An 18,914-nucleotide genomic window follows, 5' to 3' on the forward strand; every position below is an offset into this window, starting at 1 on the left:
AGAAATAGAACAACAATCTCATTTACATGTGGTGACTACAATTTGCAAGTTGTGAACAAGTAAATGTACCTTGGTATCCTATTGGATGAGCATCTAGATTTTGGTGCCACTGCTAAGTGTGTGGCACAAAGTGCTGGCAGAGCGCTTGGTCTTTTAATTGCTAAATGTAAATCAGCAGGCGGTTTGCCATATAAAGTATTTACAAAATTATATGATACGACTGTCTGGCCTATAATTTTATATGGTGCGGCCATTTGGGGCACTAAATCATTTTCGTGTATTAATGCAGTAGAAAGTCGAGCTATTCGATTCTTCCTTGGTACAGGCCGATACACACCTATAAATGCTTTGTATGGCGACACTGCCTGGCAACCACCACATGTTAAACAGTGGAAATCTATTGCACACCATTGGTATAGATTTGTTAATATGGACAGTGGTAGAATGAATCAAAAAGTACTTTTATTCTGTTCCGTTAAAAGTAGCAGAACTTGTAAGAATTGGCAGTTTGAATGTAAAACTCATTTTAATGATATCTGTTTGTTAAATCCATTAAATGACTGTAGAGACAGAAACCTGAGAGATTTCTGTGAACAAGTGTTGTCCCACACCATGCATAAATATGTTAGCATATGGACAAATAATGTTAATGCTGAAGTTGGGCCATCTGGTAGGGGGCGTAATAAACTTAGAACGTATAGACAGTTTAAAGAAACATTTGCTGTAGAAACGTATGTTACATCTACACTACCCTTAAGACATAGATCTGCTCTTGCTAAGTTTAGATGTGGAACTGCTCCACTTAGATTAGAGACTGGAAGGTATGAGAATATTCCCGAAAATATGCGTATCTGTCCCTTATGTAAGCTAGATATTGAAAATGAATCTCATGTTTTGTTTCACTGTGATGCCTACAACTGTGTTAGGATTGACCTTATCTCTAAAGCTAATGAGATAAACAGATCTTTTAACTCGCTCTGTGATAATGATAAACTAGTGTTTGTACTTTCAAATGAAAACATGGTAAAAGTCAGTGCCAAGACCTGCCATATGATCTTAACTACACGAACACAACTCTTGTATAAATAGCATTTTAAGCCTTCTCTTAACTTTTAGCAAGACTTATGTTTTATCAGATTTTAGTGATGTTCACATATAAATTTGTAAATTATCTGTTGATGAGTTCAATTAAAAAAAAAATCCTATATATAATATGTGTGTATATATTTTTTTTTTCGAACAATATTTCAGCTAGGTTAGCAAAAGAACAACATTTTATACATGTATTTAAACCCAAATTAAATTTCATTTAATATTTATTGACGTTATGACGTCATAATTGATATGACGTTATCTCCATGACATTTTGACGTTGTAATATATTGTATTATGCCCTGATGAGCTATGCGAAACGCGTTGGCTAAATCAATATATATTTAAAATCCCAGACACGTGTTTTTACTTTATATGTAATCTCTCGTGCTGTTTTAAATTTGTCAACTGGAGCTCATAACCTTAGTATCTGGGTGTCTAGTTGATTTTATAGTGTATATATATATATAAATGTTATCTCTCATGCTGTTTAGAAACTACATGTGTTTTAATTTGTCAACTGGAGCTCATAACCTATCTGGTTGTTAAGTTGATTTTATTTTATGCTATGCTTATGTTTTTTAGTTAATTTTTATTATTTTTCTATTTCTCTATGTATAAAGTATTAAATATCTATGTTTTAGATAGAGAGCTGTCTCTTATAACTCTGTACTGAGTGGCAATACACTTGTAATCTATGAATAACTTGTATGTGTATATAGCTGTCAAATATGTGTATTGAAGAGACGTTAATAAACTATTAAACTTTAAACCTGTAGCGGTAATTTTACGTAAATTATAAATAAATAATCATTAAATTGTTGTTTCAACAATCAAAATTATTTAATACATACAACTTTATTATAATTGTCATTCAATTAGTAAACTGTTGCTAATTAGAAACATTATTAGACCAGCGTTCTTTTCGTGAGACTGGTATCCAGCGTATTTCTGCCAATAAATCTGTAATGATTAATTAGATGATATTATTTTATTAAGATATGACCACTTTGTAATCAAATCAAGTTCGTACTTAAAAAAGTTGTCCAGAAGACGCATTGACGACCTGTAAATAAACTTCTGAAACATACGTTATAAGAATAGATATGAGTCGCGTTATTAGAAAACTGGGCATAATGCATGTGCGTAAAGTGTCATCCCAGATTAGCCTGTGCAGTCCGCACAGGCTAATCAGGGACGACACTTTCCGCCTAAATTGAATTTTTGCTAAAAAGAGACTTCATTGAAACGAAAAATGTCATAAAAGCGGAAAGTGTCGTCCCTGATCGATTAGCCTATGCGGATTGCACATGCTAATCTGAAATGACACTTTACGCTCATGCATTATGCCCAGTTTTCTCAGAACACGACTCGTGTAGTTGGACCTCATTTTACGCTGGCTCGTAGCAGTTACGTTATCACTATGGCATCATACACATTAATGAAGTAACCAGAGGTCAGTACCCATCAAACATGACTTGGCAACGCATTCCACGCATAATTTGACTTGTATAGATCGTTAAGTAAGCAGTTAGTAGAGTTTAAAAGTTCTAACGTGACTTGGCAATTCAATCCACGAATAATTGTATTTGTTTATACTCTTAAATTGACAATTATTTAAGCTACTGTATGTTTTCACACGTTGACACTATTATTGATTAAATCATTAGCACGTCTGATGTATGGCCCATAGTTTTACAAGAGGCAGAGTAAACCTTTTTTAATAGCTGGTAGGTATGTTAATACGAAAAGTAGTCATAATAAGTTTCGCATGAATCTTTTTCGAAGAAAAACATTACATTTATCATTATATTTTTTTACAATTTAATTTTCGCAAATTTACGAGGGCGCGAAAATATCTGCTATTGAAATGAATACATTGTATTGCCAAACCATTGCCGACTCGTCGGTACACAAGTAATTGCTTGCAATTTCATTCAAACTTCCATTGAATAAGCCACGATAAATTATAACATTATTGTCTAAATTTTCTGTTTTTTATTTAACAATTTTTTTGTGTCGACCACAGTAACGTTAGCAAAAGTGGTATTGTGATAATCATTAAATATATTTTGTATTATTAACAAGCAATTGATAAAGTGTTTTAATAATAACAAAAAAAAATCTTCAAGCGTGAAACGTCTTCAGACTAATAAAACATTTGTTTATTTTAGTGAACATTTTATCCAATGAACATGTTGATGCCTCTATAGGCAATCCCAGTTTGCACATCGTTCGCCACGTTCTCGATTTGTTACAGTAAGAAAAACGACTCCTACAGAACTCGATATGGGGGATGTGAAAAGGTTATGTTGTTTCAAGTGTTATCAGCTGCAACCCGGTAATGGAATCGAGTTACTTTGGCAATAAAGTAATCATGATTTAATTGACAATTTAAACAATCGAGACCTCCTGTTGTGATGATAAAAATCAACTGTCCAGTGAGCGCATTTGTTGGCCCGGGGGGGAAACCCTGATAAAAATTAAAAGACTCCGGCCGTGGCCTACTTGATATCGATGGCCATACCGTACCTGGCACTGTGTTGTCGAGGACGAAACCTAGGAAACCCCCGACGAACATGGCGGTGCTTAGCAACACTGTCAGTACTCGGTCCACCTCGCCGTTACCTGGTAAATGAAAACATGCCGTATATACGGGAGCTGCATACTATATGACATTATACTAGGTCATATAATCAATTTATAACTTTAAATAAAAATTTGGGGGGGGGGTAGCGTTGGGTGCGTTTGCACCCAATGTTTTTTGACGAGTAAAAAAAATATTTGAACTATAAGATGCAACCAACTTTATTCGACGCAAAAAACGAGTATTTATCTTTTCCGGGAATCCAGTGAGTCTTCGCATTTAAGCGTTACAATAATGTTGAATTCAATATACTACCGAAAGGAAAGAGAGAACATTTTAGATTATTATTAACGGAATGTTATGCCAGCTTCCGAAAATGACGGAAATCAAAAAATGACGGAAATCAAAAGACACCCGATGACTATTGCCGAAGACTAATGAGTCGCTGGTTAATAATTTTGCATTATACCACGATTTATAAAAATTAACGATTGTACAGAGCATTTTCGACAGACTGCGTTGTCTTTTTGTTATATCCCCATATAACCATTTTCGGATCACCTTAAGGGTTTTCAGGAAAAAAATATCAGCTATGCTCATGACAGGATAATTTTTTGTTGTTGTTTGGCAAGAAAACAAATCATTTCTACAAAGCAATGTAGTTTTTTTGTAGTTTACCAACACCTTATGGCATCTGTTTTGCTCTACATACAGAACTGTCCACAATGTTTTAATTATGTCAAACTTGACACTAGGAAATATGCCATACTCTGAAACAGTTGTTACAATCAATTTAAAACGTTATAGCATATATAATCAGGTGGACGTTAACGTTAAATGTTCATTAACTGTGATGGATCTTGAACATACGGGCAAATAAGTCCATATTTTTTCTTCAACGTTCTGTTATACATTTATAAGGGCTTTGAGACGATAGGACCAGTAGTTTGTGGTTAAAGGGTCTTTATGAAGCTTTAATTGTTGTATTCTGAAATTCGTTTGGAAAATGATAACTAATTTGTTAAAAATAATTTCAAAAAATACAAGAAACCAGCTATAACATTTTTATTTCTGTTAAGTATTGATGCAGATTAGAGAAGACCCAGTTTTGTTAATCAGTGTTTGTTGTACAAAAAACTATTAACACGTTTAGAGCAATATGCTAGGCCTCGGGTACTATCCATAGTAGCAGACAAACAGTTGTTTTGAAAAAAGTAAAATGTTTCCTTTTAATTTGCTTGATTTAGGAATGGTAGAATTTTGGAATGGTAAAATGCACCAATACTATCAAGATTCCAATAAATAATGATATTGTATACCGTTCTTATTGTTGATTTTATATTATGTGTTGTTGCATATGTAAACAAAGTGTGTGCGCGCATACTAGCTTCGGGTATAAAATAATTCATTTCCGTGACTAATCAAAAAAGGTTGTTATTGAAAAACGGCAGTGGAAAATACATGTATGTTATATCATATTCATGTCGATCAGTCACTGAGTATAGTCAATGAATGTGAATTTTCATATAAAAATGCTCTATAACTTCAGTCTCTGAATTCAGATAAAAAGCCACCAAAATGCAGGATTTTACTTTTCATTTTCAAAATTTTCTAGAGGGAGATCAAACCTCCGATTGCAGGAAGGGGACAACCCCTCCCCCACCTACCGCTTCGCCATTTCGTTGCTCAATAACAATCGTTGATGGGAAAATCCGCACCTCCACCCCCCTTTTCAAAACTTTGGCTATGGGCCTGCCATGACACATTCTCAAGCTAGGACGAAGATGTATTGTTAATTTGTAGGAAAAAAAATGGTAACAAGCAAAATCGCAAACATAGTATTGTTTTACAAGATGTGTATCTGTGTGGCAACACAACAAAAATGCCAGCTCAAAAGCGCTAAACTTTTTACTTATCACAATATTATTGCGGATTGAGTAACTTAAGGTCTGACTTCAAATTATGCATTTAGACTCGCACGTTGTGGTTAATACCTTTAAAGACAGCGATTTCATAATTTGCAATTACCGGATTTTTTTTAACAATGATGTATCCTAATTCTTTCAGGTACTGTTTTACGTATTTTAATTTTTGTATACTATATTTGTGTTTTCTCTTCACAACTGTTGAAATCATACCTGCTTAATGAACTCTGTTTAAAGCTCTGAACCAGATAAAAAAAATCAACGAAATTTCGAATAAAAATAGTTTCAAGACTTACGATAAAACATTCTAGAGTCGCATTATAATCCCACTTGTTGGCGACATTGTGCTGTCAGTCAAGTATATGATAATTTTGGAAATGGACGGATTTATTAAGCGTTATTGGTTAGGGTAAACTAGCAACTAACAATATTGGGTAAGCATCTCTAATGTAATTGTGCACTAGTGGCAAAGAAATAATTGTATGCTTACGTTACATTTAACCAAACGACATCAGATGACATCAGTATCAGAGGGCGAAACATACACACAATTTCTGCCGCTCTCTACCGAACATGGTCTGCTATGTCGGTCGATCGGCCCAGCTTGATGGCATAATAGACATTCATAACTATTAAACAAGCAGCGCTAATTTTTACCTGTGTTAATACAGCCAGGATTGCTGGCTAGATACCGCGGCGCCATCAGACCGATAATCAAAGAAGAGCCGATGATGGCCAGATTCCGACTGGACCCCAGCGACACGAACTGAAGGTTAGAAAGCCCGACTGACGTCACCATTCCAAAACTAACAAGCACAATGCCTCCAAGGATGGGATCCGGAAGTAGCGTAAAAACGGCGCCGATCTTTCCGCAGAGTCCCGCCACCATAAATATGAGGGCGGCCATTTGAAACGCTCGTCGACTGGCTACCTGCGGAGAATAAGATGGATGGCAATATAGTATTTGTTTCGAGTCCATGATGCTTTCTTTAATATGGTACTATTGTCGTGACACTCAACATCACGTCAACGATGCCACCATATGCAACCGATTTCGCTTTAAAGTCTTATATATGTAAACCTAGCATGTAAAATCTATCGAATGAAACGACACTTGTTACCCTAATGTCAGTGGATACACATAATTACACGAATTTATGGTACCTTTGTGAAACCGATTGCCCCTACGTTTTGGCTATAAGACGTTGTAGCGCCACCGGAACCGATCACGCCCGAAATCACGCTGCCAATGCCTTCCATCAAAATGCCTCGGTTTACCGCGTGCGACGGTGGTGGCGATACGCCCGAGATCCTCGCGCATGCGTAGTAGTCACCGACGGATTCTATGATGGATGTTAGCGTAGCTGCCAGCATAGCCATGAAGCTAGACACGCTAAATGTCGGAACACCCCACTGGCCTATAAACACGAATGCATTTATACATGCAGTGGTTAATAACATTAACAATAATTAATATATATGTGTTTAAATAATTAATGTTCTTCTTTGTTTACTAATGAAAAGCCGTTCTTGGCCATACATAGATTGTAAATTACAAAAACAAGAGGGTCATGATTTTTCTTAAACGCTCAACTGAGTTAAATGTAAACCACAGGTGGTTAGCGTGTGGCTATGATATTAATTAGTGAAAACATCATTTTGAATGATAAATAATCATATTATAACGAAAAATTTCTAAAAAAAAAATTCACTATCAAATATATATATATATATAACAAGGTATGCAACTCAAAATCAGCCCAAAACGGGGTGCATCGCTTTGAACAGCCATATCTCCATCAATTGTGCAGCGATTTTCACGATCTCGGTCTTATTCAACGCAGAAATGAATTTCCTTTCTGGAAATGTATATGTCTTGCAATATTTTTACAAATGCTGGGTCAACTTTTAAGAAATAATACGATACACAACTCGTATGACCCAGTTGACAGTGATCATGCTGTCTTTAAGACTGAAATCTTCACGGAGTAAAGGGCAACTTCCCTACGAAGTTCATGTAGTTCGATACCATAATTCAATAAAACGTATGAAAAAACATTATTACCGTTCTTGTCGTTACATTATGCATCAAGACTAACTGTCCAGCGCCGTTTGAAACCTTTGTTTACATACATTTCAACTAACTGACATTTTAAACATACGAGTGATTTCATTGGTCCAATGCGGAGGTGTGTCTTTACAACTGGAGATTTCATTCATAAAGACTGCATGATCACTGTCAATTGGGTCATGCGAGTTGTGTATCGTGTTAATATCTTAAAAGTTGACCCAGCATTTGTAAAAATATTGCAAGACATATACATTTCCAGAAAAGAAATTTATTTCTGCGTTGAATAAGACCGAGATCGTGAAAATCGCTGCACAATTGATGAAGATATGACTGTTCAAAGCGATGCACCCCGTTTTGGGCTGATTTTGAGTTGCATACCTTGTTATATATATATTTGATAGTGAATTTTTTTTCTCAGAAAAGTTAATTTTTCGTTATAATATGATTATTTATCATTCAAAATGATGTTTTTACTAATTAATAGCATAGCCACACGCTAACCACCTGTGATGTAAACCGATTGTTGAAGAATTGACCTGGTGACCTAGTTTTGACCGAAATAAACGAATATTCAAATATGAAATTGATACTGTCAAGATAAACATTTTGACTATGTTTTATTAAGATTTAGTAATTAATAATAGAGTGGAAAAAATGAGTTTTTACGATTCCACCTGTTGACCTTATTTTCGAGAACACTGATCCATATTCAAACTTTGCCTTGATGTTGTCAATATGAACATTCTAATCAAGTTTCATAAAGATTTGGGCATAAATGAAGCTTCTAAAGCGGTAACAACGATTCTCTCAGATTTGACCTGGTGACCTAGTTATTGAACGCACGTGACTCAAACTCAAACAAGACACTTACGCACATGGATATGGTAGGAAGAACCACTTGGCGGCGTCGATCACGCCCAGACGCGCATCGGTCCTTGCGAAATATTGAGGGCTGTCGGGGTCGGGAGATATCGTGTTGGTCACTGTGAGGACGACGCATAGTGCTATCGAGATGGCCACGGCCAGGATCACCTGAAAATTAATTGTGTTTAACTGTTTGGAACATATGCTCATCGGTAATATAGCTAGAGCTTTTGACACAAACGTCACAAATACCGCGTTGTCAGCAATAGTCAGGGCACGTAAGTCAAGACTGTGCGGATGGTTGAGTATGAATCAATATTCTGACTCACGTAAACTTCGAGATAGGATATTATTTTAGAATATACTGATTATCGACGTTCGCTCAGTAATGTAAGAATATTTGAGATCAGATAACTGACCACCAACCAAGCAAGAAACTGAAAGAACGGAAATCAAAATAATCAGCTGTCGCTGTCTGCGAAAGGCTTACGTCGCTAAATACCTGTATAAAAGTTTATCAACCGTCGTAAATTATTCGAACAGTTTAAACAAAATATCATTTCTGGTTTAAACGTGTTCACCCCATATTTTCTTATTTCATCGTGAACATGGAGGATCTACGATAAGATTAATTAAAATATGCAGATAAAAAAGATAAATAAAAGACGTTTCAGATCATTGAAATATGTAGGCCTACCGGTAATAGTTTGAAGAAGGGAAATCTAGTCATATGGCATTTTCTTTCCCGATTGAAGGCAGGAAATGGGAGGGTTACATTCGGCAAGTAGAGGGAGAACAGAAACACCAGAAACACGGTACTGAAACAAAGGGAAACACAATTTGAAGTTTTATTTTGCGCGAAAGTGTTTTTTCTTTTTTTTTTTCATGTTTAGGCTTATAAACCGGGCAAAATAAAATGTACTATAAGATCAATGAATAGAAATCAAATCTCTACGCTAAATAAGAAGCAGCAAAATCTTTTTAATGTCAACAGTTCCTATTCTTGGAGGCATGCAAACAAAGCATCAAAAACGAAACTAGAGGTTTGTCAAAAACGCGACTAAAATACCCCGGGATCACTTTGTAACATGTACTGCAGTAATGCTCGTGGCAACGTTCAAGGACACGTAATGCATTAATTATTTATAATCATTGCGGTTGAAAATGTGTCGTACATATCTACTTGTTAATGATGGCATCTTTCAAGTTTCAATTTAATCCCTGGAGAAATGTAAAACTAGTTCGGTCCACAAACGTATTCGGACAAACGAACAGAGTGACTCGAATATATCCCCATCACTGCGGGACGTAATCAAGCCTGGGTATCATACGTGGTTGGTCATCGCAAAGCATAACGAAATTACACGACAAAACTTTACACTTGGCTCAAAAAAATATAATATAATCTCCTATTATTCTTGCGGCAGTAGTTATATAACTCATCAATGGTCTTGCGTTAATATTTATTTTCATATTTGTGTATCAATAATACATATATTATAAAAATATAATATAATCTCCTAGTATTCTTGTGGTAGTAGTTATATAACTCATGAATGGTCTTGCGCTTATATTTATATTTTCATATGTGTGTATCAATAACACATATATTATTATTTTTCAGATCCACAGCTTTATTCGTTCTTTATCCAACTTACAATCCGCTGACACCCCAGTGTACTTGACAGAAGCGCAGCGCCACATCGATCATTGAGATGCCGACCAACGTGATAGTAGGGACGATTGTGATTGGTCCAATATACTGAAGCATGAAACCGAGGATACCAGTTGCACCAATCAAAACCTGTAGCAGTGAGGCTAGAATGATGCCTCCTTGAATCTGAAAGATAAACAAATCAGCATTTGCAATTACATTTTAACATGTGATTAATTAAATAATGCACAACAATAGTTTAAAAAAAACATTTTTAAAACATAGCACATACATGGACACGTTTCATTAGTTTTAAAGCAGCTACCTACCGGGAAATCACAATCGCTTTGGAATTTTTTAAGTCATGTCTCCAATGTAGACATCTGATAAGAACCCCATAATGTGTACAAACCTCTCGCATTCTGCTTTTCCATATTTCATCATCGATGGTTATGACGTCAGAGCCGTTTGCAGTGACGTTACTGTGTTCTAGAACAGATTCTGCATCAGGACACTTCCACATGGGCATTGACATCAGCGCTATCACGGCCGGAATGAACTTGTGGCATCCACCTTGGATAATCGGTAGCCTAAACAGTGCAAAAAAACGTGTTTTATAACGTTACAGGATAATCCCACGATGCATATGGTCACAATATACTGACTGCGCATATTATACATTACTTTAATACTAAGTTGAAAGACAACGTATACCGGATAGTTAAAGGTTATCACCGTATACTTGTAAGCTAACTTTACAAGAATCAGAGAAAGACTTATCGTTTGCTTTTAGTTTACTTTCGACGAAAGATAAAAAAACGCGATGTGCAAGGACAAACACGGTCTTTGATCAACATATAAATGGTGGATTTATGCAAAAATATGCCATAGCGACAAAGATTATGGAACGAAATAGTGTAAGCGCCATGACATAAGTGTTTTCTCGACGTATACAATTTATAATGATTCACAGAACACGTTATTTTGTTGCATATCAAGCATTTGTAAAGGGTTTAATTTTTCACATACATATTTTTTTTTAAGTTGGTGATTATTATTTGATTTTGATCAAATGCATCGTATGTGTACGAAATGTTAGCACATTTCATTGCAACGACAATTTGCCTTTTGCTGCATGCTCGCTGCATTGATGTTTTTGCGACATAGCCAATTACATACAATAAACATATTAACAAATAAAGGACTTGTCTCTTGAGACTAAAGATACAATAGAATATAGATAAGGTGCTTGTAAATGTTATTACTTTATGACATAGATTTACCTCGATGTTTAAAAAGATTTGTTTATATGAAACGATTGTAAGTATTCTGTCATAATTTGGATTATAAAGCAGAGGAAACATGAGAAATTAAGATAACAAGTATGGTCATAGACACCTGGTATTGTATTTACGTCACACAACACATGAACAGTAGACGTTTTCGAGTTGAGAACTAGAAAAATATATGCACCACCAGACAGATTACGATCTTATTAAAGTGGGATTAAACATATGCACAACTTACAAATAATTATAATACGGTTCATGAACAAAGCCGATCAACTATCTATGTATGCATTAATTTATCCCGATTGTCGAATTTCACTGAGACCGTGTCAACGACATTTCAGTCATGTTTTTGAGTTGTAATATAACTTAGTCACAATTATAATGATATTATTATATTGCATACTTTAGGTCATTTCACCCATGGGAAAGTACAATGATGGCAATTTCACTGTAAGTAGTAGTCAGGGCTTTTGTTTCAGGGATGTTTTCAACGATTTCTCATATTACACATGATTTGATCTGTTATTACACTTCAACACCGTTATTTCGAACATCGATAATCCGAAGTCACCGTTATTTCGAAGTATTTTTCGGGTCCCGATTTTGGTTCTTCTTTGTTTAATGTAAAATTTCATTGTTAATCTGAACTTCGTTAAACCGAAGAAATCGTTAATTCGACGTGATTCTGTCGGTCCCAACACTATAATTCGCACCTAATTATCAATCTTTAATCCGTATTTATGTTTGCCTAATATTTACCTTAAGTACGGAATCAAGATTTGTAAAATCGATATCGTAATCGTATTATATGCTTGCAAAATAACAGTGTCAAAACTGTCACCAGGCCACACATCTCGTTTCGATATCTTTGTACATCATCTAATAGACATAAATGAACGACATGGGCAGGCCAAACTTGATCAATAAATTTAAACTCAACCCATTCAAACATCCTCTGTAAGCGTTCATAAACAAAGTAGCTATTTACAAAAGAAATGTGCTGCATGGTACAATTTCATTTTTATACCGTGTAACACGTAGCATGTACCACCGTGTATATAGTACTAAATAGCATTAAACAATAGACTTAAGTGTGCATCTCACAGTTTCTATAGGTACTGACAAACAAATATTTTTTTACCAATTTTAATAAATCAAGTCTCATGCAAGTCAGTAGAAGATTCATGCATTTATAACGAGACATTGGATTGTATTGGTAATATACAATGTACTTGAATGACACTAGCAGTCTACATGAGCCCCATTCACCACATCACCGTTATTATTATCACCGGTATGGCAGCAGCATGTTTAGGAACAGAGAAATGTGGGAAATACAGGTACCTACCGGTAGTCATATTTTCTTTCTGCACAAGCCTGTCAAACAGTTTAAGAAGTTCTCGCAAATTTGCTCAAAAATCAAATATATGACAGCACTGAGGACATTAATGAGAATCATCATTTTGAACATAAATACAAACTTTGTTGAACATATGTTTTTATTTAAAGGTATTTTTGCAGATCAATGAGGAACCGTACGAAAGGATAGTCAACTAATGCGTTTTTTGTATGTATGAGAATTAGTTGAATATCCCTAAAACAAATGCCCTGAATGATGCGTAACGTAAAACATTTACATGTGTGCAGTAAAAATACGCGATGTCCGGAGTAAGTTTCTCCACAGTGCTTTCTCCGGAATGAGCATTTAAGCTATGGCATGCAGATAACATACCTGACACCAAAAGTGGTTTAGAGTAGCAACATACCTGACTCCAACAGTGGTTTGGAGTAGCAACATACCTGACTCCAAGAGTGGTTTGGAGTAGCAACATACATGACTCCAAGAGTGGTTTGGAGTAGCAACATACATGACTGCAAGAGTGGTTTGGAGTAGCAACAAACCTGACTCCAAGAGTGGTTTGGAGTAGCAACAAACAGACTCCAAGAGTGGTTTGGAGTAGCAACATATCTGACTACAAGAGTGGTTTGGAGTAGCAACATACCTGACTCCAAGAGTGGTTTGGAGTAGCAACATACATGACTCCAAGAGTGGTTTGAAGAAGCATCATACCTGACTCCAAGAGTGGTTTGGAGTAGCAACATACCTGACTCCAAGAGTGGTTTGAAGTAGCGTGCAGATGCCACACATAAATATGAAGGTGGACATAATTTCCGACTTCACTAAAGGGAGGTCACCAGCGCAAATCTCCCTGGAAACGATCAGAGGTATCGACATCGTAGAGCCTATACTCAGCAAAACTTGCTAAAATGAAAAAGTTTTGTTTGATTGACTATTACATTTTATCATAGTTTTTTAATTGTTGTTGTACTTCCCTACTACTAGTATCCTTCTGTCATATAGTTTCATCAATTTCTATAGATTCGGTCACTCCCATATTTTGGAAATTATGATTTATTTCTGATACAACTTGAGTTATTTTTGTTGAGCTTTATATATTATTTAAATGCCACTATTTTGAAAAAGTCACTCCTAAACCAGATTTCGGTGTTTATTAGTCAACAAGAAGATACCTGTTATAATTTATATAAACATTATTTAAAAAGTTAAGCGTTTTCCTATCAAATAGATGACTAAACAGTTTGATAGGAAAGATATCAACAAATCAGGGTTACTAGGATGCCGTCCTTGAATTGGTCTGTTACTTAGTAAATATCCGATCTGTTACTAAATAAAACTCTTAAGTGGCCGAATATAAAGGATAAGAGACTACTACTAGTAGTTGTAAATATCATGTTTGCTGTTGTTGTTGTTGTTGGTGGTGGTGGTGCTGCTGCTGCTGCAGACCTATATCATATCAATATCGTTCAGTTGTTCCGTTGTAGTGTCATTCATCTTTTGCCGCCGAACCAGAAGAGCTTCAACAATGTTTTTAATTCGTCATTAATTATTACTAAGTAGCACATGTTTTAAAGACCGGAAAATCCCAAACCCACCTGGAAACCTCCTAATAAAGCAGTGACAACAGGGGGCGAGTCTTCTACCCCATATTGCATATCGCTGCCATACTTCAATACAGCAGCACCTTTCGACTCTCCATCACTTGACTTTTCAAATCCATGTAATGTTCCAGCATCATATGTGGACTGTACACCATTTTGCTCCTTCGTAACGTTTAACTCAATATCAACCTGCTCTAGCAATGCTTTTTTAGTTTCCATTAGAACTTCATTGCTTAATTTAGTCATTTTGATCACAGAAAATATCAATTATATTTAATCCGGAGAAATATAAGTACCGGTTCACGATCAATTAATGTTATAGCTTGCGCTGTTAATATGTTGATATTGCAATGTTAAACTAGCACTGATATATACAAATCTCTAATGCTGCCACGAAAAATAATTGACGACTGAGTTAACAATCGGTTGGAAACTGGTACGTGGAAATTATCACGAATGACAATTACATATTAACTGAAAAGCTTAGGTCATGTCGCATGCTTGTGAATATTGTTACATTTAAATGTCATATCAGGAATTTATTAACAGGTCGTCGATGTGTCTTCACGAAATCTCTATCTACCGACCTGCGAATGTCACATATAATTGACCTGTTCACATTTCAACATTTAATTAGCTAACTTGTATAAAAATAGATATATTGCATAGTTTAATTTGTGGGGGAGTGTCATGTGTAATGAAAAAAATATATCAAAGCCAACCAAAGTTTGTATATATAACATATGAAGTATATATTTTAAATCAAATATACATTTAATCAAATTAGTAAAACTGAATAACATTGACTGGTTCTAGGATTTCTACACGCTTAATGCAAGCCGCTGTAAGTGTCCTGACAGTTGGATTGAAAATAAAGTCTATAATTATATCAAATATTCAGAAGTCTAGATTTAATAATAAATACATAAATATAAACATTACCATTTATATAGAAAATACTTTGTTAGTGTCATTGTGTACTTGAATTTATCCGACGAGTTAAAAAAAGGTTTACACGGTGAGGCCTGCCGAGCCTTTCTGAGACGACTCAATGCTTTACTGAGAAAATCAAAATATTAAAACTTAAATAGACTCTACTTGTTTCCCCAAAAAAAGACCGAAAACAAAGATGACTGCCATTTTCTTCTTAACAGAATGTGTCACCCTACATCAAGCATGATGCAGCATTTATCACCGCCGTGATTCAGCATTTATCACCGCCGATGTTGATAATTTTAGTCTCTAAATAACTCTTCTTAAACTCTTCATTGTCACACTTTTTACCAACTGGTATTTTAAGGTCAAAACTCTACTGCGGGGCTTTTTCCTTCTTTAGCAACAGCATCATAAAGGCCCATACTCCCAAGAGAAAAGCCCATTCCCCAAAGAGATTTTTTTAATGATGCAATTTTCCTCAAATTTCAAGCTAAATTTGGGATTTTTTCCCCAAAAGGGTAGACCAGGTCTTACTGGCTAATGCTTCACTCACCAAAGTTTCTTTATGGATTAAATTATCCATGTTTTTCGTCTACATACTGTTTTGCTTGCTTGCATAATCAGTTGAAAATCTGCACGCGGCATACATGATATATGTGTACATCGTCCTTTTTCATTTTTAAACAGTTGATGTTTGAAGGCAAGTCTTTGCGGATTGAAAATCTTTTATCAACAAACAAAGAAACTACTCATAAAATAAATTACCCTTACAATTGTACGTCAATGTTTCGTCAAAAGTTTTGAAGTAAAATGTTCTTCAATAACATGATTTAACACTTTTTTGGTGCTGACACCGTAAATCTCAATCCATTTTTTTGTTTTTAACTTAAAAAAAGCGCAATATCACCGATTTCATTCGAGCAATATATGCACATTTTATTATAATTATCCATCCTTATCACACAAATACGTTATATTTTAATGCAACTACGTTTGAAAATTCCCAGACACACGCGTCCTTGAAAAGGTTAGAAAATTATTAGCACTATGTATTGGATTACTATTTTACGGATATTGTTCTTATACGATACATTGATTTGAAATATGTTCATTCAATGCATGCATGTACTGAAATTTAAAAACACATGAATGGGGATGTTGTTTATTTTAGGGAGTTAAATCATCTACAAGTCATAACTTGACAGGCATGTACGGAAGTGTGACCCGTATACTGCGTTGCAATTTAACATATTCAATCACTATTTGATTTACTTATACAAGCATTATGCATGTCTGTGGTAAAATAAAAAAGGAAATGCAACAAAATTATCTTATGGCAAGTACATTAATTTGACATTTCATCATCGAGCTAAGGAAATGTTGATATTAAAATTGCCCATCGTGCGATCTACATGTACACTAACCTAACTTTCTCCGAAATTTTAAACAAACTGATTTGTATAAGAAATTAAGAAAATAGGTATTTTATATTATATTGCAGAACTAATAATATTTATGTGTATAATTTAATAATATATATTCTATATCTAAATTTTGTAATAATAGTTGCATATGTTCTGTGAAAATAATTTCTAATATTTAAGTATTAATTTTCAATTTATAAATAGTAATTTACCAAAATATTTATCACATTACATTATGATAAAAGATGTATTTATAATTTCCAAAATTACTTGTTTATACATAATAATTTACAATGGACTTCAATTAGCTTATGAAATGCGATTATTATAATTTACTTATTTATACATAACAATGTAAATGGACTTCTCTTATTTTAATCTTAATTAATTACATCAATTCTTTTTTTTTACGACATTATTATTATTATTTTATTACAAAATTAAAACAATTACAACATTAAAACATCTATTAATAATCGTTAAGTTACAACTTTAACCCGAAGTGAAATGCCAAAATATAGTCCGCCATTGTAGATGAAGTGTAATGGCTAGTATGCATGTAAAGCACACGTTTACACTACACCTATACTTAGTTATCTTCTATAAAATATTTTAGCTGTAGGATAAATATTTTACTGAAAGTGAACTGTCAAAAAAGATACAAGATCTCAGAAAAAAATATGTGATTTACAAGTATATTGTTTACTTTGCGATTACTTGGTACTTCGCGAAGAAAACGTTAATCTTATATAACACATTTTCATGTTGAATCTTACTGAGAATGGTAACCATTGTCCGTTATTATTTAATATCATGTGTAATACTGTAATATCGAGAGGTAATAATGAATCGATTAACGCGCATTATCTGGCTGCGTCGAGTCGATTTTCGAAAAAAAATAATCTCAAATTTACAACAGTATAAGCGATCATCTCGATTGTAATTACTTGCCAGTATTGATTATTACGTGTCGAGATTCTCGAAAATACTGATCGAAGCTGGTGATACTTTATTGTCTTATAGGGGTTTTCCACTACGACCCGATTCCCCACGATTTGTCCCGATTTCCAATATTTTGAGATCGGGGACATTCGTAGCTCAATCGGCGAAGGTCCTAACCCATTCGTAACTAGTCTTGGACCGATTCCTGCAACTTGTGAGCTCCCGAAAAATCGTGGCCAGATTTTAAACGTGTTTAAAATTTGGCCAAGACCTCCAAGACTGAATTTAATCGCAGTTGACTCTTAACAGCGTCGTAGCGCGTTCTTGGGCGTCGTAATGGAATCGTAGGTAATTCGTGACTCAATCGGGAAATCGGTGATCACGTGATCTGTCTACGAATCAGCTACGACTTTGTCAAGACTCTCACGAGTTCACTCCGAGTGAGTTGCGAGCCCGCTAAGATTCTCGCGATTTAGTTACGAAACAGTTACGATTTTCGGAGAATGGGTGTGGTATATAAACAGAGGTTTTCGTTTTTTTCAGTCATTCAGTTGTTAGAGCTTTGTATGAATAACAAGTAATTTGTTTATAATCAAAAACGGCAAGAAAAGGCAAGGGCGGGGGGAAGATAAGTAAGAATACAATCGCAGAAGAAAGCACAGAAAGTCATCCGAAAGGAGCAACTCCTCCTATGGATTTTAAAGATCAAGATGTGGAACTCGATATTGCAGATTCAGAGACCTTTTTTGCTGTGGCGCCAAAAAAGGAACGGAGGCCTTCTTACACATGTACATGAACACAGAAGAATGAAGGTCACAGTGTAAAGAATGATCAATATCAATAGATATTGGCGCCTACCGGGTAATTCATGGGTGCGTTCGGTGAGGTCCTACCTTAGTCGTGACCGATCTGCATCGTTCGTAGGACAGTCGCAGTAGATTCTTACACATCGTAGTGAAGTCGCGACCCTATTCGCAAGACTTCAACCAAACCCCACGATTCGTCGTAACTCAATCATACCAGTGTCGTAACTGAATCGTAGACTGTCACGAGTCTTCCCGATTCAAAAAATGTGCTAAATCGTAGCGAATCGTGGGCTTGTTTTCGTAGTGGAATAGGGAATAGACCGTTGAAAGTCGGCAATCTAACCGTAATAACAAATCCTT

At 35.2% G+C, this 18,914-nt stretch overlaps 1 protein-coding gene and 1 long non-coding RNA gene across 5 annotated transcripts in view; one reads left to right on the top strand and one right to left on the bottom strand.

Annotated features, from left to right (window-relative positions):
- LOC127866114 (uncharacterized) overlaps positions 1-18,914 on the top strand; it is a 136,501-nt gene that overhangs the window by 56,239 nt on the left and 61,348 nt on the right. The gene's annotated exons all lie outside the window — the stretch shown is intronic.
- The window catches only part of LOC127866096 (solute carrier family 23 member 1-like), a 34,615-nt gene that overhangs the window by 4,895 nt on the left and 10,806 nt on the right, over positions 1-18,914 (bottom strand). For 2 of the 3 annotated variants that reach the window (XM_052406493.1, XM_052406492.1), the window contains exons 2-9: positions 13,591-13,748; positions 10,606-10,783; positions 10,198-10,379; positions 9,237-9,357; positions 8,551-8,707; positions 6,769-7,022; positions 6,262-6,535; positions 3,625-3,720 (exon numbers count right to left, since the gene is read on the bottom strand). In XM_052406493.1, the coding sequence (XP_052262453.1) occupies positions 3,625-3,720; positions 6,262-6,535; positions 6,769-7,022; positions 8,551-8,707; positions 9,237-9,357; positions 10,198-10,379; positions 10,606-10,783; positions 13,591-13,748 (1,420 nt within the window). Of the gene's footprint in view, positions 1-3,624; positions 3,721-6,261; positions 6,536-6,768; positions 7,023-8,550; positions 8,708-9,236; positions 9,358-10,197; positions 10,380-10,605; positions 10,784-13,590; positions 13,749-14,440; positions 14,893-18,914 lie in introns of those variants that run through there. The other variant, XM_052406494.1, reaches the window with a different exon arrangement.

This window comes from Dreissena polymorpha, chromosome 2, assembly GCF_020536995.1.
Source record: "Dreissena polymorpha isolate Duluth1 chromosome 2, UMN_Dpol_1.0, whole genome shotgun sequence".
NCBI classification, from domain to species: domain Eukaryota; kingdom Metazoa; phylum Mollusca; class Bivalvia; order Myida; family Dreissenidae; genus Dreissena; species Dreissena polymorpha.